The 20249-nt window shown below is 39.7% G+C and overlaps 1 protein-coding gene across 2 annotated transcripts in view; it reads right to left on the bottom strand.

The window, feature by feature from the left end:
* The window catches only part of NUP188 (nucleoporin 188), a 48575-nt gene that overhangs the window by 19977 nt on the left and 8349 nt on the right, over positions 1–20249 (bottom strand). For both annotated transcript variants that reach the window (XM_019637867.1, XM_019637862.1), the window contains exons 2-15: positions 19467–19521; positions 18582–18655; positions 15652–15736; positions 14522–14602; positions 13991–14035; positions 13150–13242; positions 12883–13002; positions 5321–5532; positions 4496–4610; positions 3656–3856; positions 2669–2758; positions 1633–1698; positions 1223–1342; positions 536–662 (exon numbers count right to left, since the gene is read on the bottom strand). In XM_019637867.1, coding sequence (XP_019493412.1) covers positions 536–662; positions 1223–1342; positions 1633–1698; positions 2669–2758; positions 3656–3856; positions 4496–4610; positions 5321–5532; positions 12883–13002; positions 13150–13242; positions 13991–14035; positions 14522–14602; positions 15652–15736; positions 18582–18655; positions 19467–19521 — 1484 coding nt within the window. The remainder of the gene's footprint in view (positions 1–535; positions 663–1222; positions 1343–1632; positions 1699–2668; positions 2759–3655; positions 3857–4495; positions 4611–5320; positions 5533–12882; positions 13003–13149; positions 13243–13990; positions 14036–14521; positions 14603–15651; positions 15737–18581; positions 18656–19466; positions 19522–20249) is intronic.

Here is a 20249-nt window from a genome sequence, read left to right as displayed (position 1 = left end):
AAAAAAAAAAAAAAAAAAAAAAAAAGGTATAAAAAGACCCATCAAACTCTTAACATGGATTATCTGATGGAGACAGGTCTGGAAAGTAACTTTTCAAAATGTATCTCTGCAAGGGCTGGCCAAGTGGCTCAGTTGCTTAAGAGCTCACTCAAGAATGTGAGCTCTTAAGCAACTAGTGGTTCGAGTCCCGGCCCAAGCTGAGTTGCCACTGAGCTGCCAACAGGTGGCAGGATGGCTCAGCTAAAAAAACAAAAAAAAACAAAAAAATAAAAAACAAAAAACAAAATGTATCTCTGCGTTGCTTCCCTTGTTACAGTGAACATGCATTATTTTTTAAATAAAGAAATCTAATGATGTATAAAAGTGAGAAACTGACTAATAATTTATCAACAAATCAACAAGTACAGCAGAGAGGGGAAGGAACGGCTTTGAAGGCACCTTGCATGAAATAATTAAAACAGCAATGAGGTCTAACAGATGAGGCCCAACAGGCCAGTGGACAAGAAGCTACTAAAATAGGGTCTCCTTATCTTACCGATAGGGTAAAGAACTTTGGGCGTTTGCCTCCGCCAGAGAGTTCCATCTTCGTGGGAGATCACATCGTGGGGCTTGTGCTTATAAAGTTCATTGTAGAAAGACATCTTATCCAAGAAACTATACACCTGCCAACACGCAGAAAAAAACCCAACCACACATTTACCTCAGGGACATGAAAGGGGTCCCACACCTGCCTTTCTGCTTTTCTAGCCACACTGTGTACCATAAGTGAAGACTCTCAAACTTCTTACAAAGACCACAGTGGTCTGTGCCTCTTCCTGGAACCGCCTCTGTACCCCTTGCCAAAATCTTCATGATTCTTTAACACCCACTCAAAGCCCCCACTCCATAGACAGTTGCCTCTCCCGAACACTGTGGTCTTTATTACTCAAATGACATTTACTATATACCACCTGGCTTTATTACTTATTTCTCATCTCTATTCTTCTCTTCCAATTAGAAATTAACGAACTTTATATTTTGTCTTATTTTCCCAGTATCTACAATAGGTGCTTAATAAAAATATTTTTATTTAATTTTATAGAATTGAGGCACTATCTTTGGCTTTTTTCATTCAACTTCAGACTAATTCTTGCCATGGCAGTGGAATGTCAATGTGGAAAGCAAAAATGGTTTCCTAAAAAATATCTCCCACTCTCTTCGGGCATCTAACTGAACCACCTACCTTTTTGGCAGTAGACTTCCCTGATACGAGGGCTCGCAGCAACTGCAGGAGTGGGGAGAGGAGGTGGGGGAACATTCCACATACGCTGTCCAGAATGATCCCAAGACCAGAGGTTGGCTCCTATGGTGGAAGGGGAAAAGTCACTGGCCTTCACATTATCTACAAATGAACATCTCCGAATTGCCCAGCAATCGTAAGAAAATCTAAAATTAATCCTTCACATCTCTGAGCATCACCTGTCCTCATATGCAAAATGGTGGTGATATGACAATACTATTTACTTCATAGATTTTTGTAAAGATTAAATGAGAAATAGGAATGCTTAGTATAAGATCTATCACAAAGTAAGTGCTTGATAAATTATTTTGCTACAGGGAATACCACAGCATGACTCCCTCTGACATACTTACTGTTCCCCAGAATAGTTCTGGAAGAGAAGGGTCTGCCAAGACTTCACATGCTGTGTCAATTACATCCTGTTGGGAGAAGAATCTTTATTAGCACCCGCAGATGTTTAGGGCAGATGCACTACAGAGTGAAAAAAGGAGGTTGCAAAACAGTTATATATTATGATTCCATTTCTAGAGAAGAATTATATTTTTATGTATGTATGTATGTATGTATACACGCCGAAAATGTTTGGAAGGGAACATATCAAAATTGTTAACAGAGGGCCGGCCGAGTGGCGCGATGGTTAAGAACTGGCTTGGGACGCCAGAGGGCCCCAGTTTGGATCCCACATATGAGGGCCAGTGACACTGCCTTCTACAGCTAAGATGCTGAACAATAGCTCAACCTGGAGCTGGGCTGCCATGAGTCGCCTGCGACGGCATAGGCTGCAGCCCCTGTGGCAGTGGGTTGCCATGGGCTACCGTGTGTAGCCAGCAGCCAGCGTGAGCGGCCAGCAGCCGCAGTGAGCGGCTGTCCAGAAGCCGGCGACTGATCTGCCTCGCCCGGGAAGAGCACAATGATGGTGCCAACTTGGGCCAGGAAGCAACGTCCTCCACAACTAGACTGAAGAACAAAAAAAGGACAGCAACTTGTCTGTTCCCCTTCCCCCAATTCCCCAGCACTGTTCCCATCCCCCCAATTCCCCAATAAAAATCTTTAAAAAAAAAAAAAATTGTTAACAGAGGTTATCCTGTGTGGTGGGATTACACTTTTTTCTTTTTACCAGCACTTCCTGATTTTTGTATCATAAATATGTATTGTTTGTATAATATTGGGTTGTCGGAAAAGTCATTATGTATTTTTTCTATGTTTTTCATTGCAAAAAATGCGTCATGACTTTTCCGACAACCCAATACAATAAATGAAAACTAACAGCAATACGCAAATTACACCTGAGGGATGTGGGTGTGTGTTTTATCAGCTCCAAAGCGGTATCTTAGAGCTATGATTGCAGAGCTGGGTAGTGTAGACAGCTTCACGAAACCAGACACCGACCTGCTGATTGCCCAGTGTGTGAAGCTCCAGTGAGGTCAGGACGAAGGAAAGGAGCCCGTAGACACACATGCACGCGGTGCTGGTGGTGCACTGTAACGGCAGAAGAGCCGGTGAGTCATTCTGAGCGACCCAGATTCAGCACAATCCTATCACATTAATACAGGCCCTGAGAACAAACAGGAAGGGGGTCCGAGGCTTCATCCTTTTCCTCATTTAGTCCCAAGATCAGGACGACAAAGGGAGAAAAGCGAGAGCAGGAACCACAAATATTCTAAGACAGTCAAGCATAAAATCAAAAGGGAACCATTTTCAAAATGACTGAAGTTTTCATGGGGAAGGAAACCACCTCCAGCCTACAGAAAACATAGTCTCTATGTGCTGATATGATGATGCAGCTGCCTGAACTGTCACCAAGATAAATCAACCAGTGCCGGCACGTGGGGGCTGCTGGCTGAGGTTTCATTTTCTCATGTCAAAACAAGCTGACTAAACTGTGCCATTCAAATTAAGCCCAAACACAAGACTCAGAAGATTTGCTAATTCATCCTGTTACAGCTGAATAAGCTCCCCAAAAAAATCTCTCCACTCTATATGGCAGAAGTATCTTCTAGGAGATATACTATACTGCATAGTGCTCGTATGCTACACTGGCAAAGAGGCAGACACAGTGAGTTCAAACCATACGCACCACCAAGCATCAATTATTGTTCCTGTGGGCAAACTTCATCTCCTAATGTATAGCACAGGATGATAATCCACAGGGCAAAGAAGTATTGTAAGGATGAATTATGCTAATGTACAGAAAATGCTGAGCAGTGTCTGGTCATAATAGGTGCTCTGTAAAGGTCAGTTACAACATTATCATCATTACCCATGTCACTATTACAACTATTATTATTATTATTACTATTATCCTGAGTCATTAAGGAACTTCTGCCCAGCTCTTTGCCCATTCTCACGCTCAAACACCAATAGCCTGAGCCTCACATCATTTCCCCCACTGGCCAGTGAGCGGAGCAGTCGGGTCAAGTACTGAAATACGTTCAGCTGGATGGCCGTGCCACCTATCTTCCGGACAATACTGCTCGTCTCTTCAGGATTCAGGGTGTGACGAAGGAGAGCCCAGGCTAAAAGCACTGGAGCATGATGTGGAATGTCCCCAAAGGTCAACATCAAACGGTCCATATCCTAATGAAAAGAGAAAACAACAGCTGTCACTAAACAGAAAGGATCAAGAGCCCTCCACAGGGTCCTTCATCATGCTTAATCTCTCTTCCATTCATCCAGGGCCCCTCTCTCCCATTCTGGTATCTTACTCTTCCCAAACCGTGTCGCCTCACTAATAAACCCCTCAAGTATTCTTCCCTTTACCCACAATTTTTTTCTTCTGATCCTAAGTAGTCTTAATCTAATATTATAAAATATATGTTCAAATGGAGACTCTTCAGAAAATTTCCCGATCCTTCTTGAACTTTCTCTGCTCTCTCCTCATTTTCTGTCTTTCTAACCATCCCATCTCAAAGTTCTTCCCCATTCCTCTTCTTTCACAGGCTCCATAAATGCAGACAACCCCCGAGGTTCTGTCCTTGGGCCTCTTTTGTCCTTATACCATGTCCCTTAGTGACTCTTTTCATTCTTACAGATCCAACTATCGTCTCTGTACAGATAACAAATCTGAGATTTCTTCCAGACCCAATTAACTTAACAATGTAGAACCTCAAATTCCACAACAAGAAAAAGTTTATACAGCAGTACAGTTGAGTGGTTAAAAACATACTACTAACTATAAAAGGTCTGAAGAAAGAAAAGAGGCTGCTCCAAGTTCACCTGACAAATAAGGCCGTCCTGGGCAAACTGGTGAAGTTCTCTTCTGTCATCCAAAGCACACTTGTGCAAGGATTCAATATCCATGCCTTCCACCAAGATAAGGGCACTGAAGTAGCTGGAAAGAAAATGGCATCATGGTGTCACATATGCTACTCTGAACCTCACTGGAGAATAAGGTGACATGTAAGACACTTCAATATCAAAAAAATTGAGTTCTTTTACATCCTTTTTTCATACTAAGTCTTCTAAATCCAGTATGTATTTTACACTTCCAGCACATCTCAATTTAACCAGCCACATATTAAGTGCTCGACAGTCATGTGGCTTGTGCCTACCAAAGCATAGATCTATCTAGTCCTGAAGGTTTCTACTGCCACCAGTTACATCTGACCCCGATAATCTGTCTCACTGCTCAAGTGTGTATCTCTGTCCACAGAGGAAACAAGTCTCAAAATGTCAATGTACTCACTGCCACAAAATTCAAAGTCCACAGACTGCTCTTAAAGAGGGCAGGGAACACATCTGCCTTGTTTAGCACGCTCTTAGCATTTGCACAGGGCCTGGCCTGCAATAGGTGCCCAACAAATATTTTGTTGAATGAATGGATGAGCCTCTTAGATGAAGACAGGAAGTAAAAGACTAGAATGAAATACTTCCTTTGAGAGAACATGTACCTCTCAATCCATCTTTATTCCCTGGATGACCTGGAACATGCCAGCACACCCATCTATTTCCCCACACCCCTCTCCCCTCACCCGTTCACAGGACACTACCCATCAATGCTACACCCTGTATGAGTTCTGTGACCGCAGTCCATTCACTTACCCAATCCGACTCATAAAGGGATCCACAGTCTCATCCACCAGATGCCTATTGGTCTGCCTGCTACCAAAACCTTGCTCTTTAAACATCTTGGTTAATACCAAGAGGTCACTAGGTGCCATCTCAAAGTACGCATAATAAAGGAAAATAATTTCTAGCAGCATGGACTGTTCCCGAAGGCACTGAACAAACCAGCGAGACACCTGGCGCTCAGTCTGCACAATGAAGAAAAAAATGGGAGAGAAATAAAGTCAGACTTAAAAACACATTTAAATTTTTAAAGTTATTTTTATTAGGTAACATATGTACAGTAGTCTCCCTTACCTGCAGGGAACATATTCCAAGACACCCAGTAGATGCCAGAAACTGCGGATGGTACTGAACCCTATTATACACTATGTTTTTTCCTGTACATACATACCTGTGATAAAGTTTAATTTATAAATTTGGCACAGTACCATACTAACAATAACTAATACTAAAATACAACAATTATAAAAATATACTGTAATAAGTTATGTGAATGTGGTGGTAAGTAAAATAAGGGTGACTTGAACACAAGCACTGTGAGACCATGGTAGTCGTCTGATGACTGAGGCTACTCTGTGACTGACAGGCTGGTCGTGTACACTGTGTGGACGCGTTGGACAAAGGGATGGTTCACTTTCCGAGTGGATAGAGTGGAACAGCTCGAGATTTCATATCACACTACTCAGAACGGTGCGCCATTTAAAACATGAATTGATTATTTCTGAAATTTTCCATTTAATATTTTCGGACTGCGGTTGAGCATGGGCAGCTAAAACTGAAGAAGGCAGAACTGCAAATATAGGGAGACTATTGTGTAAAGATAGGGTAAAAAAAGTCTCCCTGCCTCTAATTCCTATTGCCCACCCAAAACGCTCCTCAGAGGCAACCACTGTTAGAGGTTTCTGTCTCTCAATCCGGTAATATGCCATACACATTCATTCAGTTTATAGGTCTGTCTGTCATCTATCCACCCATCAATCCCTGAGCTAAATAGCATGTTACACAAACTATTATGCACTTTATTTTCACTTAACAATGTATCTTAAAGATTATCTTGAAGCTAAAAAAAAAAAATCATCTCCTCTAACAGTATTTTAACAATTTCCTTGTTTTTCATTCCTTTTTAGAGCTGCATAATAATCTATCAGCCAGTCCCTTCATTATTTGTAATGAATGTTGCCTAGTACACCACTGCATGGAAATGCCGGCCGTAATTTATTTTAACCAGCCCATCTGTAATCTTTTTTTTTTTTTTTTTAGCTGAGCTATCCTACCACCTGTTGGCAGCTCAGCGGCAGCTCAGCTAGGGCCGGGCATCGAACGGCTGCTGCTTGGAGATCACACTCTTGAGCAAGCTCTTAACCAACTGAGCCACTCGGCCGGCCCTTAACCAGCCCATCTGGATGGACAATTAGGTTATTACCAATCTTTTGCTATTAAAATCAATATTATAGAACTGACAGAACTACACAAAAACATCAGCAAAGACATAGAAGATTTAAACAATCTTGACCTGACTGATATATATAGGCCACCACACCCAACTACTGCTAAATATACACTCTTTTCATGTGTATATGGTACAGTCACCAAAATAGATCATATGATAGGCCATAAACACGGGGAACTAGGTTTTAAAAGACTGAAATGATACAGAAAATGTTCTTTAATCATAATGGAATCAAAGTAAAAATCAATAACAATGAGATATCTAAGGGGCCAGCCAAGTGGCACTTTGGTTAAGAGTTGGCTTGGGACACCAGCTCTGAGCAGCAGGGCCCCGGTTCGGATCCCACATGAGGGCCAGTGACGCTGTGCCTTCTACAGCTAAGATGGTGAACAACAGCTCGACCTGGAGCTAGGCTGTTGTGAGTTGCCGGCGACGGCATAGGCTGCAGTGGAGCTAGCCGGGAGCTGGGCGTGAGCTTACGTGAGCTTTCATGAGCTGCCGTGAACTGCCATAAGCGGCCATCCAATGGCTGGCGAGCGACTGCCTCACCCGGGAAGAGCACAATGATAATACCAACATGGGCAAGTGAAGCGACATCCTCCACAACTAGACTGAAGAACAAAAGGACAGCAACTTGTCTGTTCCCCTTCCCCGATTCCCCAACGCTGTTCCCCTCCCCCGATTCCCCAATAAAATCTTAAAAAAAAAAAAAAGATATTTAAGAAAACATCCAATGTTTGGAAATTAAACAACACACTTCTAAATAATACAAGGGTTGGAAAAAATCACAACAGAAATTAGAAACTACTTTGAACTGAATGACAGCGAAAATACAACAAATCAAAATGTGTTGGAAAAGCAATGCTAAAGCAATATTTATAGCTATTTATTAGAAAAGATCTAAAATCTGTTATGTAAGTTTCTACTGTAAAAAATTAGAAAACAAAACCCACCATGGGCCTGCCATGTGGCTCAGCTGATTAAGAGCACGAGCTCTGAGCAACTGGGTCGCCGGTTTGATTTCCACATGGGCCAGTGAGCTGCGTGTGAGCTGAGCTGCCGCTGAGTTGCCAACAGGTGGCAGGATGGCTCAGCTGGTGAGAGCATGGGCTCCTAACAACAAGGTTGCCAGTTCGACTCCGCATGGGATGGTGGGCTATGCCCACCTGCAACTAAGATTGAACATGACACCTTGAGCTGAGCGGCCACAAGCTGCTGATGGGTGGCCAGATGGCAACTGGACTTGGAGCAGAGCTAGCTGCGCCCTCCACAACTAAGACTGAAGAACAACAACTTGGCTGTTCCCCTTCCCCAATTCCCCAATTAAAAAACAAAACAAAACAAAAAAACTCCACCAAACTATACCCAATGTAAATACATAGAAATGTTGAAGAGAAGAAATCAATGAAATACAAAATGGACAAACCATAGAGAAAAATTACGACAAAAACTACCATTATCAGAAATGAGTCAGGAGACATCACTACAGATCCTACAAAGAGTAAAAGAATAGGAAGAAAATACTATATTAACAGCTTTATACAAGTAAATTTGACTACGTCAATGAAATGGACAAATTCCTTTAAAGACACAAATTACTAAAACTGACCCAAGAAGAAACAGGAAACTTGAATAGCTCTATATCAACTACAGAAAACTGAATTCAGAATTTAAAACTTTCCCATAAAGAAAACTGTAGACTAAGATGACTTCACTGGTAAATTCTATCAAACATTTAAGGAAGAAATAATATCAATATATACAAATTCTTTCAGAAAATAGAGGAAGAAAGAATATTTCCAAATTTACTTTATCAGGCCAGTATCACCCTAATACAAAACCAGACGAAGGCATTACAAGAAAACCACCAACCAATATCCCTCATGAACATAGGCACAAAATTCCTTAACAAAATTTTAGCAAGTCAAATCCAACAATATATAAAAAGCAAAATATATCATGACTAAGTGGAGTTTATGCCAAGAATTCAAGATTGCTTGACATCCCAAAACTCAATATAATTCACTATATTAATAGAGTAAAACCATAAGATTATTTCAATAGATGCAAAAGAAAATGGACAGAATTTAACACTCATTCCCAGTAAAAACTAAAAACCCTTGGCAAACTAAGTATAGAAGTGAATTTTCTCATTTGATAAAGGACAACTATAAAATTAATTTACAGGGCCGGCCTAGTGGCGCGATGGTTAAGAACTGGATTGGGACGCCAGAGGGCCCCGGTTCGGATCCCACATATGAGGGCCAGTGACACTGCCCTCTACGGCTAAGATGCTGAACAACAGCTCAACCTGGAGCTGGGCTGCTGTGAGTCGCCGGCGACAGCGTAGGCTGCAGCCCCTGTGGCAGTGGGTTGCCATGGGCTATTGTATGTAGCCAGCAGCCGCTGTGAGCAGCCGTCCAGAAGCCGGCGACTGATCTGCCTCGCCCGGGAACAGCATAATGATAATACCAACATGGACCAGTGAAACGACGTCCTCCACAACTAGACTAAAGAACAAAAAGATAGCAACTTGTCTATTCCCCTTCCCCAATTCCCCAACACTGTTCCCCTCCCTCAAATCCCCAATAAAATCTTTAAAAAAAAAAAAAGTAAAATAAACATTTTAAGAATAAATTTAACAAAAGACTATAATACTTGAATACTGAAAAAACCAAAACCTTATTTAGGGAAATTAAAGAAGACATACATAAATGGAGGGATATACTAGGTTCATGGATCGGAAAACTTAATAACATTATTAAAATGGCAGTTTTCCCCAAAGTGATCTACAGATTCAAAAAAATTCTAACCAAAGCAAGCTTTTTGGGGGGAATAGACAGCTGATTCTTTGGAAAAACAAAGGTTCTAGAATAGCCAAAACATTTTGAAAAAGAAGAACAAGGTTGAAAGACTTATATTACCTGATTGCAAGACTTACTATAAAGCTGTAGTAATCAAAACAGTGTGATGTTGGCGTAAAGGCAGATATAGAGTTCAATGGACCACAGACCACACTTTCATGATCAATTGATTTTTTTTTACAAAGGTACCAAGATAATTCAAAGGGAAAAGACAGTCTTTTCAATAAATGGTACTGGAAGAATTTATTTGCATGAGAAAAATTAAATTTTTAAATTTAACTAAAAATTAACCTAAGGGTCGGCCGAGTGGCCCATTAGTTAAGAGTTGGCTTGGGAGCGTGAGCTCTGAGCAGCAGGGACAGCGGTTCAGATCCCACAAGAGGGCCAGTGACGCTGCGCCCTCTACAGTTAAGATGGTGAACCTGGAATAGCTCAGCCTGGAGCTGGGCTGCTGTGAGTCGCTGGTGACGGCATAGGCTACAGTGGGGCTGCCGTAAGCTACCGTGAGTGGTCGGTAGCCAGCGTGAGCAGCCGGCAGCCAGCGTGAGCTGCTGTGAGCGGTCCTCCAATGGCCAGCAACCGATCTGCCTCAGCCGGGAAGAGCTCAATGATAATGCCAACATGGGCCAGTGAAGCGACGTCCTCTATAACTAGACTGAAGAACAAAAGGACAGCAACTCGTCTGTTCCCCTCCCCCAATTCCCCAATAAAATCTTAAAAAAAAAAAAATTTAACCTAAAAATAAACCTAAATATAAGAGCTAAAACTGTAAAACTTCTAGAAGAAAACTAAATTTTTGTGGCACTAGGTTAGGCAAAGACTTCTTAAGCAAGGCCTGAAAAACAAGAAGCATAAAAGAAAATAACTGATAAAAGATACTTTATGAAAATTAAAAATGTTTGCTTGCTCTTAGATACAGTTAGGTGAGAAACAAACAAGCCATAAAGTGGGAGAAAATATTTATAAAACATCTGTCAAATGTCTTGTCTCCAGGACACATAGAGAACTCTCAAAATTCAGTAATAAGACAAACATCCCAATGAAAACAAATGGACCAAAGATTTGAAAGATTTGAATAAACACTTCACCAAAGAAGACATAAACACATGAAAACACGTTCAGCATCACTAGTCACCAGAGTAACACAAATTAAAACCACAATGATACTACTACACACTAAATAGAATATCTCAAATTAAAAATGGTGACCATCTGAAGTGTTGGTGAGGATATGAAGCAAAAAAAATTCTCAGGGCCAGCCAAGTGGCTCAGTTGGTTAAGAGCGCGAGCTCTGAGCAACAGGGTCACTGGTTCAATTCCCACATGGGCCAGTGAGCCGTGCCCAAGCTGAGCTGCCAACAGGTGGCAGGATGGCTCAGCTGGTGAGAGCACATGCTCCTAACAACAAGGTTGCTGGTTAGACTCCTGCATGGGATGGTGGGCTACACCCACCCACAACCAAGACTGAACATGGCACCTTGAGCTGAGCTGCCCTGAGCTACCGTTGGGTAGCCAAATGGCTCAGTGGTTAAAACGTGCGCTCTTAGCAACAAGGTTTCCGGTTCGACTTCCACATGGGATGGTGGGCTGTGCCCACCCGCAACTAAGATTGAACACAGCACCTTGAGCTGAGCGGTCGCGAGCTGCCGATGGGCAGCCGGATGGTGGTTCTATTTATGTGAAATTCTGGAATGGGCAAATTTATAATGACAATTGTACTTACAAATGGTTAAAACAATAAATTTTAAGTTATATATATTTTACCATAATAAAAATTTTTTAAAAACCTATAATGACAGAAAGCAGATAATTGGTTGCTTGAGGCCAGGGAGTCACAGATTGACTACAAACTTTCTGGAGAGACAGAAATGTTCTATATATTGATTGTGTGGGTGGTTACTGCATAGAACTGTATATAATTGCCAAAACTGAAACTGAACACTTAAAATGGGTGAATTTTATAGGATGGTAATTATGCCTGAATAAATAAAGCTGGGGGTGGTGGGGCAATGTTACAGATCTGTCATTTATACAAGTCATTCCACATAACTATGAATGTGTTTATAGGATAAACTCTTAAAAGTCTTCTCCACTCAAAACAAAACTATCTCCCATGTTTTCTTTTAGTACTTTTATAGTTGAATTTTTAAAAATTTAAATCATTAATCTAATTTTCTTTTGGTAGAACGTATGAGATAGAGCTAGTTTTAATATTTCTCCAGATGGCTACCCAGTAGTTCCAGCACCATTTATTGAATAAGCCAACATTTATTTCGCTGCTGATCTGAAATGCCACCTTTATCATACACTAATTCCCTATTAGCATTTTGGTCTATAGCTATTTATATTATGCTCTCTCATCAGTCTATTTATACATGTACCAATGCCATGCTTTAAATTTTTGTAGTCTTATTATCTAATAAGACTAATTTTCCTTTTTCAAAGATTTCCTGGAGAGTCTTACTTATTTTTCATCTGAATTTTAGAATTAGCTTGTCCGGTTCCAAAATAAAAAGCAAAACAAACACTATTTTTTCTGGAATTACACTAAATTTATAGGCCAGTATAAGCAGTACTGACATTTTTATGGTCCTGACTCTTTATATTCAAGAATATGGTGTGTCTCTCCAGCTGGTTATGACTATTTTATACCTGTTATAGCATTTTAAAGTTCCCTTCATTTAGATTTTTTATTGTTGTAAGCTTATTCCTGAGAAATTTATGCTTTTGTTGCTATTGTAAATGGGAACTTTTCTTGTAGTAAATATTTTAAATAGCTACTATCTGTGTTTTGGTTGAATTGTTTTAATAAACACATCATTTTCAAAACAGAAGATTATAATATATATTATTAATCTATAAATGCAAATTGGTTTAAGATTTAGGATAAAATAATCAGACTAGTGTCATATACTAGACAATCATAATAAAGGAGATGAAATCTTGGGTTTAGAGTTCCATTAACCACTAAGAGAATATTTTAGGTAAGAAGAGAAAGTAAATTAATTGGATACATGAAGTCAAGGGAAAAGGTCCAGAATTAAGTACCATTAGTTAAAGTAATGTTTGGATCCGTATGACATGTGTAAACTTTTCTGAAGAATGATAATCTATAAATGTTTTAAGTTAATAAATGAATAAATAATTTAACTTGGAGCTCTATGAGAAAGGATATACAATTCTCCTAAGAATTACAGGAGATAACCACAATAACCACATACCATGAGGTTCCCATGTGTCTCCCATGTTGGTGCTTCAGCTTTACAAAGCTCTTCAAACTGCTGTCTATATTTTGTAACTAACTCCTTCTCCAATTTATCAACACAATCTGCATATTCAGCCTTAAAAAACAAAATCCAAAACAGAATAACTTATACCTGGAGTAAAAGGTAAATATTCAAATGAACATGAATATGAATAATATAAAATTATGAAAAAGGGTTGCATTTTACAGGATAAAGAGAACCAAGAGGACTAAATGGGCTTACCCTATAGGGGTGTCTTTCATCTTGGAAGTAAGTGAGAAGGTGTAAGACACAACGCAGAATACAGGTCCTTTCTTCATAGTAATAATCTGCAATCTGGGAAGAACCCAAATAGTCTAAATCAGTTACTCACCTTTGCACAGAAGACACTCAATTTTTTAAAAATGTACTGATAAAGAGGTCACTTAAAGAAGTGAATGGAAAAGTTCCACTTGTATAAGCAATCACAGAAAGAAACAGCATTCGGCCAAAAGAAAGCAAACCACCTTCATGAACTAGCATACAAGTGAAGCTATACAAGATTAAATAATTACTTAATAATACAAACAAGTTTTTCTAGCATGATTTCTCAGAACTTTCAAATACACACACTGCTATAAGCTGACAACCAAATACATGAAAGCAAATATAAAAATACCACTGGTATATGTCCTAATTGCTTGTAACTAATGTACTTAATTCTCACTAAATACCAAATAGAAAACTACAGAAGTCATGGTCAAATTCCATTTTAAAATGAGATCCTAAGTGAGAAGGCTGCTTTGGGGGCGGGGGAAGATGAATAAAGAAATACAAATTAATCCTGCTGCATTTAGATCTAGAGAAAAAACATCCATGAACCAGTTCCCATCCCCAGTAGGTGGAGAATCTCCTTTGAAAAAAGGCCTCACCTGGGTCCAGTGGAAAAAAATCTCGTTTCACAAATAAGTTAATAAGCAGATTCATTAAGACCTCAAAGCTTACCCAACAAAAGAGTCAAAGACCAGCAATGCTTGGGAGAACAAGGTCAAGAAGCTGGCACCCAATTTTACATCAAAGAATGGAAATGACGACTACTACTGACCTTCAGGATTAAGGCCTGGCTCTGCCTCTCATCTTGCAATACTGTCTGAAGGAAAACAGAACAATCAAGAAGCCATCTTATAAGCAAAACTCAATTAACAAAGAAAAAGGTAAACATCTTCACCTTATCCTCCAAGGTTATAACTGTCCATTCATTTCTGTAAGCATTTTTTTACCTAATGTACCCAAGTTTGCGCTCAAATCCCTATTCCTCTCCTCTGGCCTCGATTTTTCCTCTTGTGTAAAATGAGGGCCTGGAAAGGCTAGGTGTTGTCCCTGGTCCTTTTCAGCTCTGATATCCTGAGACTCTATGATGAACATGTCAATCCTTGACCCTTCCCACCTCCAAGCCTGAGGACAGATCTCAGCTTAAGCACGTTTTTTTTAAAGCCTTTAGACAGTCTTTCGTGAGAATAGCTATATCTGATCACCTACCTCGGTTGCAAAGAACTGGTACCCAAAACCTAAAATATCTAAAGCCAACAAGAAAAAGGACAAAGATCAGAGAAGGGATCTGGACATAACCACAAACCTTTAGTGAGTCCCGAGTACCTCTGTAATCCTCTTGCAGGTAACACTGGAGTAACTGTACACTCTGTTCTTCATCAAGACCCTGAAATACAGAGGTTGCAAGTGAGGAACAGCCGCGTCAGCTCAGAATCCACACACAAAGGATGCAAAGCATTCTAAAGATTTGTCCTCTCGAATGAACACAGAACTTGAATAAACAAAAATCCTTTTAAAGATTTCATACAACATAACAGTTTTAACCCAAATAGGAGCAAAAAGGAGCAAGTCACTGACATGTAATTTACATGACAAATTTACATGCCAGAAACAACTCTGCTTATTTACCAAGCACATTAATACAGCAGTAGGCATGATCTGGGTTTCCAAAATTAAAAGGAAACAGCTACATACTTAAATAAAGTCCAGTCAATTTAAAGAACACCAGATGCATGCTGCAGAAAACTCTATGGGGGCCGGCCGAGTGGCGTGATGGTTGAGAACTCGCTTGGGATGCCAGAGGGCCCCGGTTCGGATCCCACATGTGAGGGCCAGTGACACTGCCCTCCACAGCTAAGATGCTGAACAACAGCTCAACCTGGAGCTGGGCTGCCATGAGTCGCCGGCGACGGCGTGGGCTGCAGCCTCTGTGGCAGTGGGTTGCCATGGGCTACCGTGTGTGGCCAGCAGCCAGCGTGAGCGGCCAGCAGCCAGCGTGAGTGGCCAGCAGCCGCAGTGAGCGGCCGTCCAGAGGCCGGCGACTGATCTGCCTCGCCAGAGAAGAGCGCAATGATGGTGCCAACTTGGGCCAGTGAAGCAACGTCCTCCACAACTAGATTGAAGAACAAAACGACAGCAACTTGTCTGTTCCCCTTTCCCCAATTCCCCAGCACTGTTCCCATCCCCCAATTCCCCAATAAAAATCTTTAAAAAAAAAAAAAAAGAAAACTCTATGGTATGTAATAAATGGGTCAGGTATCTTGATTTGTGCCTTTTAGCAATTAAGAGTTGCAATCTGGGTATTTCTGAAACAATATGCTCAATTTAATCTCCAAAATTGAAGTAAACTGAATTTTCACTAACCATCAGTAACAATAAAACATGGCAAATCCACACTCCAGGTAATAAAATGAGCCTGTGCTAATTTTTACTCACCAAAAACTTGCTGATTCTTAAACCCAGTTCCTTCAGTGGTGAAGGTACATCTTTATGAGCTTTCACTTTTTCAGCTGAATTTGGACTGTGAAAAGAACAATGAATCATTTCCTCATTCTCAATGACCAATAAGGGTTTAAAATAAAAATACTTAAAATATATTTTTACTACAGACCTTTTTTACACAAACACACACACACACAAACACACACACACTTCATCTCTACAGACTTTATAACACAAAACTATTTATGCCTAGGTAATAAATATAGTATATGTCTGTTACAAACATTGTAACAGTATTATTTGTAGATATAAGTTACATTAATTATTCTGATCCTTTCAACTATCCTGAAAGGTAAATATTACTATCCCCATTTTACAAATGGAATTACCAATACTTAAAAAGAATAAATAACTTACCCAAAATCCCACAGCTAATAAAAAGTTGAGGTGAAATTTAAAACCAGGTCTGTTAGTATACATCCATATAGTCTCTAGTTCTGTCCACTGAGAAGGCCTAGAAGCTATGACACCCCAGGAGCTATGAGCACACCCAGCATCCAGATCTTGGTTTCTAATATCATTCTCTAATAAAAGGTACCAGGGCTCCCTGGAAAAATGGCTGATCTAGGGCTGGGGTGGAGAAAATACTAGACGAGCCTGGGGCATCACGTAGTGCCAGAAAGCAAGAAAACGCTCAGAAAACAAAAGGAGGGGACATGTCAAAAGGACATAGAAGCCAACCTGAAAGAATTCCCAATGGCCAAAGCTGGAACAAGGTATAAAAAAGTATAAAATAAATATACACGAGTCCCCAGTGATACAACAAACAAATAAATAAATAGGGGAGAAGGAGCAAATCTTCCTTACAGAAAAGTCCAAATAATACACAGGTGGTACCCACTTTAGGAGGTGAAGTTTACTTCCACTGCATTCCCACATTGATAGTGGGCTATACTTAGTGACTCGCTTCCAAAAAATAAAAAGCAAAGAGAAAACAGTGACTTGAAAAAAACTTGGCAAATGCTACTTTACCCAAGTGAGCAAAGTAAACATAGCCAGGGATTTCATGTGGATGACTTTCAGTGTGCATCCTGTTCTGATGTGATAAGAATGGTACTTTACCGCTCTGAATTCTTCCCCAAACCCCACAAGCCCAGTCTAATAATGAGAAAAACATCAAACAAATCGAAATCCAGTCCTCCTCAAAACTGTTCAAGGTCATGAAAGTCAAGGAAAAACTGTCACAGCTAACAACTAAATGCAATGTGGTACCCTGGATTGGGTCCTAGAACAGAAAGAGGACATTAAAGAAAAACAAATACAGTGGAGTCAATGGGATTGTAATAGATATGTATGATATCGGGGGTGGGGGCGCGGTGGATGGCGGTGTTGTCACTTTGTGAGGGGTGAAAAGTATAACTATTGCATTGTTTTGTACACCTGAAACTAATAATAAAAATAAAAATAAAAAAAATTTTTTTTGGTTAAATTCAAGTAAAGCCTGCAGTTAAAAAAGAAAATGTCACACTTCAAATCCCATGCTGCTACAAAGGGAACTTTTGTCTTTAAAAAAAAAGAAACAAATGCCACAAGTGCCTATTCTGTGAACTAAAGCATGTTGTTGGATTTTTTTTTATGGAGGCTGTCACATTTCACAGGAAATCCACAACACAAGACTAGTATAAGTTAAAGTTAAGTTGTCTAAAAGAGGCTCCATGAAATGATGGGTAAGAAGACAGACACTGGAGTCAGACTGCCAGGTTCGAACCCTGGGTCTACCACTTACTAGCTATGTGACCTTGGGCAAGTTACTTAACCTCTTTGTGCCTCGGTTTCCCCACCTGTAAAATGGAAACAATAATAATAAAAGTACCTAAATGTGATAATATACTTTTCAAAGTCCATATATTTTAGATACATAGTGTTTACAGATAAAATAACATGATGTCTGTGAGTTACTTCAAAATAATATGGGGGAAGGGTTAATAGATGAACAAAAAAAGGAAGTTCTTCACTAACCTAAGAGAATAAAGATGGAAGGTGAAGATGTAATAAAATCAATAGATGTTCAGAAGTAGAAGGGAAATGAGGGTGGCTTGGCAACTATGATGCATAACAGCACGAGATCCCGACTAGGAATTAAGACAAAAGAGCACAGTCCTACCAGGTGTCTTCTCTTCTTTATTAAACCACTTTATATTTTATCATTATTTTCCACTGCCCAGTAAAAAAATATATTCAACTAAATAAAAATAGTACCTATTGCAAAGGCTGTTGTGAGGATTAAATAAATAACATGGTAAGTCAAGTGCTTCGAATAATAATTAGAACACAGTAAACACTACCCTGTTTTCCCGAAAATAAGACCTAGCCAGAAAATAAGCCATAGCATGATTTTAGGTGCCAAAACCTTGGCATACTCAATATTTTAAGCTGAAGGAGTTTGTGGAAAAGGCGCCCTTCTCCCTGAAACAGGTCATAAAACCCTCATGTGAGGGGTGTGTGCCCTCCATACCCTGGAGGAATATCTTCTCTGGCTAGATCTTATTTTCAGGGAAACACGGTATATAAGTGTCAGCTGCTATTACCATTGTTCAGTGGTGTACCCCAGCATTTGGTGCTGACAGTGCCTCACACAAACAATGTGGACCAAAACAAATATTAGAATGATATTTAATAAATCCTCATCCCCAGACACTACAGTTATATAAGTTGAAGTCAACAATACTATATTTCTAGAAGGAATTTCCCTTTCCTCCAAGAGACAGAAAAAATGTGCCCTGCTCTGTTCCACTCGTAACCAAATTGTATTGTCTCTGATCTACTTAGCCCAGCAATACCATGAAATCATACAGAAAAATGGTTTCATCTATGACAACTTCCTCAGAGGAATTACTCTAACCAGACACACAGGATTGCCATACCTGGGAGGCTTATAGTAAGAAAGCCCCTCTAGCAGTCGCTGCCAGTGTTTATTCAGTTCTGCCTCAATATGATTCTGGAAAAGAACAAGGAAATTATACAAATGCAATTTTAATCAGTATCCAGGAACACACTGAGGATTACATAGTCCTCTTTAATATCCGTTCTCCCCCACAGTTGAAATTATTTTGAATATAGAATTCTGTAGCCTCCTTTTCTTTGTGTAACATTCTAACATTATGATTTAACGTTATTATGAAAATCTTGATAAACATCCTTTCTAGTGGTTGCATAATATATTATCAGTGGCTACGTCACAATGGAATTATCAGATGAAGGCATATCAAAAAATGTTAAGGCTCTAAAAACGGTATAACGTTCCTTATATTAATTACAATAATAATAGTAATAATTAAATCTCATCTTCACACTTTACCCTCGCAGGGTCAGAACAGCCAAGGACCAACATGAAGAACTGTCCTTTATTCATTATATACTTGTACATGTCCTAGAATCCACAGCCTCTAGGACCGAAGAAGCTAGCTAAACAGAAAAGGCCAGTAAAGTATGAGACAGAGAAAAGGTCTGAGAATCTTTCTTGGCTTGAGGTATTTGTACCCCGACCAGCAGCAGCCAATCAAGCAGCACTGGTGTCTTTTCTAGAAAGGAATCACTAAGGAAGGCTTAATTTTGACAACTTCGGCAGCAGCTAGGCTATAAGATACAACACATTTCAATGGAAAGAAGTGAAATACATCATGTTTATAAAGTTATGGAATAAAAAAAAATGTGTTTACTTCCTACTTCAAAGAGAAGGTAGTTTTTAAAAGTAATATAAACTGCACAAAGAACTACGAATAGAATCACTCAAGAACACCACCACTTACCAACTCTCTCAGAGCTGACCTTCCAAGCAGAATTGTCCACAGTTCTCTACTGCTCCTGAAAAATGACAGAAAGCAGATTTGACTAAGCTGTCTCACAGCTATTTTGTCTACTCTCTACAGCAAAAAGCTCAATGTACAAAACTGTTAAAATTTTGAACAATAATCCTGTTATAGTCTTAGAAGTTTGATGTTCAAAATAAAAATCAAGAAACTGAAAGTACAAATTGGGAGTTACAAAACAGTCATAAGGATGTAAAATAAAGCATAGGGAATATAGTCAATGATATGGTAATAACTATGTATACTGCCAGGTGGGTACTAGTCAGGAGGATTACTTCATACATTATATAAATGTCTAACCACTATGTTGTACACCTGAAATTAATATAATACTGAATATCAATTGTAACTGAAAAATTTTAAAGGGGTGGAAGGTGAAGGGGAATAAGACGTTCAAATTTCCAGGTATAAAACAAGTAAGTCATGGATATAATATACAGCAGAGGGAATACAGTCAATGATGTTGTGATAGAGGGGTATGGTGTCAGATGGTTGCTGGACTTATCATGGTGATCACTTCTTGAGGTCTATAAATGTTGAATAACTATGGTGTACACCTGAAACTAATATAATATTGTATGTTAGCTCTATTTTAATAAAAATCTTTTTAGGGGCCGGCCGAGTGGCTCAGTTGGTTAAGAGCTCGCTCAAGAGTTTGAGCTCTGAGCAACAGCGGTTCAAGGCCAGCCCGAGCTGAGCAGCCGCTAAGCTGCCAATAGGTAG

Source organism: Hipposideros armiger, unplaced genomic scaffold (assembly GCF_001890085.2).
Source record: "Hipposideros armiger isolate ML-2016 unplaced genomic scaffold, ASM189008v1 scaffold_3, whole genome shotgun sequence".
In the NCBI taxonomy this organism is placed as follows: Eukaryota; Metazoa; Chordata; class Mammalia; order Chiroptera; family Hipposideridae; genus Hipposideros; species Hipposideros armiger.
Note: the sequence above shows the minus strand (reverse complement) of the source record. Positions and strands in the feature narration are given on the sequence as shown.